Raw genomic sequence first — 6646 nt, forward strand, 5'->3', positions numbered from 1 at the left:
AAATTTATGTTTCACCACTGAAACTGTCCGGTGAACGCTTTGGAATTGCAGACTGTGAAAGTGCTGTAGACTACTTTAAAACCAACGGAGAGGGAGTAAAATCTTTCCGTGGCAGGGGCAGCTGCCACCGGCGCCTGTCACTCGACCTGCCACCGTTATATGCTGGCGCGGATTAATGCACAGGCTTGCCTAGGCTGCAGCCTAGGGGCCCCACGTGTGCAGGGGCCTCGGATTGGCCAGACAATTTTTATTTTTTTATTTACTTAAGCGCAAAGGCACGGCGCCAGGATTCCAGTTTTGGATGGGCCAGACCAATTGTGGGTGGGCCTTAAATTAAAAACCTTATCCAATCACTGTTTAACCTAATAAAAATGACTGACTAATAGGCCTATACTGTTATATTATCTGTGCGTAGGCTATACATAATATAGATTTTAATAGCTTGATGCTCTTTAAATATTTTGTACTTTTAAACGAAAATATTCAAAACCAAAAGAATTGTTTATTAATAAACAATTAAATGTCTCCTTGCTATTTTAGACACATTCATAATCATTACTTTTACCAGTTCTTTGTGGCAAGCTTTATGCGTGCGGTCGTGCGCTTGAGTGCGGCTATATTACGTAAACGCTCATTATCCTGGGTAGGCTATATAGCCTATTTAAGTAATTAAAATAATATACGATTTGTCCACGAATGGCTTTATATGAAAAACTACTAGTCGACTAGAAAAAAAAAAATTAGTCGGAGGCAGCCCTTATTCCGCATATTTTCGAACCAGCAGGCCATTCTGGGTTGAGCGAGCGACCCTGCGGAATGAGTGAGCGGAGCGGAATATTCAGAAATGCTCTCTCCGCTTACGAGCTCTGGGCCCGTATCCCTAAAGAATTTTTGTGCAAAAAGTGGCTCCTAGCGGCCAAATTCTAAGAAAATTCTCAGAGTCATGACGTTTTCTTAGAATTTCCCCTAAAAGTGACACGAAAATCCCAGTTAATATAAAAGCTATTCCTCAAGATTCCTAGCGCTTAAAAGGGCTCTTAAGGCGAGATCTGCTAAGAGCAGGGAAGAGGACTTTTAGTGGCTTAGGAGTTCCCCTAAGCAGCTGCACAAAATGGCCAACAGAGGAGGCAGGAGAGATGTCCTGCAAACACTGGATGACAGGGAATTATTGAGACGCTACAGATTGGATCGTGCAGGAATCGTTAAGACCACACTGAGTTGTAACGTTGCAATTTCTACTTCATTAAGGACAGCCCCTTGAGATAGGCCATCTTGTTTTCAATGGGGTCCATATGGGAGTGAAAGTACAAAATATGCCAGCTAGGATATTAATATGAGCAAATAAGACACAAATCATTATTTGAACAGGGTGTAATGAGCTTAAGTTTTCACATATTTTAGATTCTAATGTTAGGCTATAACCCCTACAGCTTACTATTCATTTTCCAGATATTTTCTTGAATGTGAAATATTATTTACAATTACAGTCTGCATAAGATTAGAGTGTATAATTATGTTTATTGATTTGAGGGTACATCCTTTGCTCATTATCACCAAAAGTTCATTTTCATCAAACTTGTAGGATCAACCAATCACGGCTTTTGAAATGATGACTCATACCTAGCAACGGGGTCAACCACACCTCCTCACTAAGATAGGATTTTCCATCCATTCCTTGCTCAGAGTTCACTGAAAATGTTCTGGAATCACTTCTAAGCTAAAACTCCTGGCAAGGAATTTTTAGGTTAAGTTAGGAGCTCTCTGAGAGGATTCTCAGAATCTTTAGGGATACGGGCCCTGATCGGAACAAACCCGAACCACTGTCTGCTGAACTTGCGCAGAAACATCACAACATAACCAGCTTTTTAAAATTGTTTTTAAAACTAAACATTTAGACTATTTTAGCACAAATGATGAGCTTATTGCCGATTTTTTATAATTCTTGACAAAATTAGAATATATTAAAAGTTTTTTTCTTTTTGAAGAAAGAAACGCCGTGCATGGCACAAAACACACACAAATGGCGACACATGCTGGTCAAAACTGTAAATGTAATACAGGCCAATCACGTAATGATGATACCTTTTACAAACCAACTGCAAATACGTTTAACAGTTACAAAGTGAAATCTATTAAATGCAATCAACTGTAATACTGTACGGATAAATAAGAACGGTCTATAATGTTTGTTTGCTATTTGTAGGGGTTTTCAAGCTAATGTGTTATTTTAGTTATTGATTAATAGGCATTTAAAAGAATAAAGAAAAAAAGAAATACGTTTTTGTGGCTAATTGTAGCCTTGTTGTGAGGTAATCAATTTAGGCTAAACTCTTTGTAAATAATATTTTATTTAAATAATACCCCAGACCCCCTCCTCCCTCCTCCCTCCTCAAAATCACACACAGAAAAGAATGGTGAAGCTGTTCTCTCTTACATAATTTGTTAAAAAAGATCAATCAGCTACATCAAAAACAAAATTGTATTGATATAATAATGATTTTAGAAATCTAAACTTAAATCTAATAAATTGAGGTTAATTCAGTGGAGTCACATGGATTACTTTGTAAGGCTAGAAGTTTGCGCTGCTATTTTGAACAAATAATCAGTTCTAGGTCAAGGTCAAGGTCAAGGTCAAAGTTTATTTATAAAGCACATTTACAAGCAGTCACTACTGCCCCAAAGTGCTGTACAGGCATAAGAAATAACATAAAATACAAAACTATTTCAAAAAATATTTAAAAAACAAACAACAAAAAGTAAAATATCACAGCTCAGCCAATATTAGAACGCCAATGCAAACAGATGAGTTTTTAATAATGATTTAAAGCACTCGACAGAAGTAGCAGCTCTAATACTGAGAGGAAGCGAGTTCCAGAGCGTAGGACCTGCTATTGAAAAAGCTCTGTCTCCTCTGGTTTTCCGTCTAGACCTTGGACAGTCTAACAACAACTGGCCAGTAGATCTTAGTGTTCTAACTGGAGTGTGCAAAGTAAGCATAAGCATAGTTCTACCCATATTTCGCTCAGCCCTACACTTTAATGATGTCTTTACTACCTTTCTGGACCTTGAAAGTGGTAGTTGCAAAGGCTGTCAATGGAGGGACCAAAAACTCTCAGATTTCATTAAAAAGATCTGTTCCGACTGAGAAACAAAATCAACTTGAGTGTGAGTGATAAATGACAGAATTTTCATTTTTGTATTAACTAACCCTTAAAGAAAATAAGCATATTATGAAATCCATTCTATGTGTATATGATTTTACTGCATTTGTATTACTCTTGCAAAATATATTACACAACATGAGTCTATGATTATGTCCTTTATTAAGGTCAAAGTGATGTGTCTGAAAGCCCTTCCAGCAACCGACTGTCCTCAAATACAGCCTGTGACAGTCCTGATGAAATGTCCCTTTCTGGTGAGTACATGGTGTACTGAATGCCTTTAATGGAACATTTAGCTCTATTTTAGATCAACTTCTAGTATTTCAGGAAAGTTTGATGAATTTTGTCACATTTTTCACGTAAAGAATCGTAGGGTGAACATTTCATTCATCACACCTGAATTTGCTTGTTAGGTGTTTTTCAATGATAAAATAATGTTCACACACTGTTGTACAAGCCATAATTTATTGCAATTATAAAACAGGATGTAAATATGTGAGGCTCTTCCAGCAACTCCTAGTGTATCATCTGTTTATTTGATGGATTGAAACATTAACTAACCCACACCCCGGATTTTACAGTGTGTGGAAAAATAGATGGCTTTGCAGTGCATGTAGCATCATTTCATTACAGCCTATATTTTTGTGTGTACTTCTGCATATCTTTAGGTGCCCTCAGCTCAGCAAGTTCAAACTTAGTGTCAACATCTAGTTCAAGTGTGGGTTTCACACCTCATCAACTGCCTGACAACAGCTGGGATTATAGTTTTGAAATGTCACAAGAATGTCTTCACAAGAATGTGAATGATGTCAACACACACATCCTCACACTCACTTTCTTACCCACATCCTCTCATACGCTCACTCTCACACACATCCTCACACTCACTCTCTCACACACATCCTCACATACGCTCACTCTCTCACACACATCCTCACACTCACTCTCTCACGCACATCCTCTCATACGCTCACTCTCACCCACATCCTCACACTCACTCTCTCACACCCTCACATACGCTCACTCTCACCCACATCCTCACACTCACTCACTCGCTCACACACATCCTCACACTCACTCTCTCACACACATCATCACTCTCTCACACACATCCTCACACTCACTCTCTCACACACATCCTCACACTCACTCTCTCACACACATCCTCTCATACGCTCACTCTCACCCACATCCTCACACTCACTCTCTCACACACATCCTCTCATACGCTCACTCTCACCCACATCCTCACACTCACTCTCTCACACCCTCACATACGCTCACTCTCACCCACATCCTCACACTCACTCTCTCACACACATCCTCCCATACGCTCACTCTCACCCACATCCTCACACTCACTCTCTCACACCCTCACATACGCTCACTCTCACCCACATCCTCACACTCACTCTCTCACACACATCCTCCCATACGCTCACTCTCACCCACATCCTCACACTCACTCTCTCACACCCTCACATGCTCACTCTCTCACACGCATCCTCACACTCACTCTCTCACACGCATCCTCACACTCACTCTCTCACACACATCCTCACATATACTCTCACACGCAACGTCACACTCACTCTCTCAAACACACCCTCACATACACTCACAACATACACATACACTCACAACATACAGTCTCTCTCACACAAAACACCCTCTCACATGCACATCTTTGTTGCTAATGTCCACTACAAGCATCCCCTGTGCAAATTCCCACTATTCTGCTACTTTTATTGCTAATATAGCATATTATACAGTCCATGATTTGTTACTGAGGTTTCTTTTTTCTTTTCTCTTTTATTTGACAGATGCCTTTTCAAGATAAACCCAGAGAAGGGATCAAAAGTAGAAAAGAGCACATCAAGAAAGCAACTGGCTCTCACACACATCATCACACTCACTCTCTCACACACATCCTCACACTCACTCTCTCACACACATCCTCACACTCACTCACTCTCTCACACACATCCTCACACTCACTTTCTCACCCACATCCTGTCATACGCTCACTCTCACCCACATCCTCACACTCACTCACTCTCTCACACACATCCTCACACTCACTCTCTCACACACATCATCACACTCACTCTCTCACACACATCCTCACACTCACTCTCTCACACACATCCTCTCATACGCTCACTCTCACCCACATCCTCACACTCACTCACTCACACACATCCTCACACTCACATCCTCACACTCACTCTCTCACCCACATCCTCACACTCACTCACTCTCTCACACACATCCTCACAATCACTCTCTCACACACATCATCACACTCACTGTCTCACACACATCCTCACACTCACTCTCTCACCCACATCCTCACACTCACTCACTCTCTCACACACATCCTCACACTCACTCTCTCACACACATCATCACACTCACAATGTAATAATTTCACAATGTATTATTACATTGTAATAAAGGTATAATAACACAATGTATTATTACACTGTAATAAAGGTATAATTACACAATGTATCATTACACTGTAATAAAGGTATAATTTCACAATGTATTATTACATTGTAATAAAGGTATAATAACACAATGTATCATTACACTGTAATAAAGGTATAATTACACAATGTATTATTACACTGTAATAAAGGTATAATTACACAATGTATCATTTCACTGTAATAAAGGTATAATAACACAATGTATTATTACACTGTAATAAAGGTATAATTTCACAATGTATTATTACATTGTAATAAAGGTATAATAACACAATGTATTATTACACTGTAATAAAGGTATAATTACACAATGTATTATTACACTGTAATAAAGGTATAATTACACATTTATTATTACATTGTAATAAAGGTATAATAACACAACGTATTATTACACTGTAATAAAGGTATAATTTCACAATGTATTATTACATTGTAATAAAGGTATAATAACACAATGTATTATTACACTGTAATAAAGGTATAATTACACTGTAATAAAGGTATAATTACACAATGTATTATTACACTGTAATAAAGGTATAATAACATTACACTGTAATAAAGGTATAATAACACAATGTATTATTACACTGTAATAAAGGTATAATTACACAATGTATTATTACACTGTAATAAAGGTATAATAACATTACACTGTAATAAAGGTATAATTACACAATGTATTATTACACTGTAATAAAGGTATAATTACACAATGTATTATTACACTGTAATAAAGGTATAATTACACATTTATTATTACATTGTAATAAAGGTATAATAACACAACGTATTATTACACTGTAATAAAGGTATAATTTCACAATGTATTATTACATTGTAATAAAGGTATAATAACACAATGTATTATTACACTGTAATAAAGGTATAATTACACAATGTATTATTACACTGTAATAAAGGTATAATAACATTACACTGTAATAAAGGTATAATTACACAATGTATCATTTCACTGTAATAAAG

The 6646-nt window shown here is 37.5% G+C and overlaps 1 protein-coding gene across 1 annotated transcript; it reads left to right on the forward strand.

Moving 5' to 3' along the window:
• Positions 1–2636: 2636 nt before the first annotated feature.
• LOC311083928 (uncharacterized protein) lies at positions 2637–5614 on the forward strand. Its single transcript, XM_084115704.1, has 3 exons — positions 2637–3165; positions 3329–3415; positions 3830–5614. The coding sequence occupies exons 1-3, from the start codon at positions 3039–3041 to the stop codon at positions 4999–5001; spliced, it is 1386 nt and encodes a 461-aa protein (XP_083971830.1). The 5' UTR covers positions 2637–3038; the 3' UTR covers positions 5002–5614.
• Positions 5615–6646: the final 1032 nt, after the last annotated feature.

Source organism: Abramis brama (genome assembly GCF_963993115.1).
Source record: "Abramis brama genome assembly, chromosome: 5".
Classification (NCBI taxonomy): Eukaryota; Metazoa; Chordata; class Actinopteri; order Cypriniformes; family Leuciscidae; genus Abramis; species Abramis brama.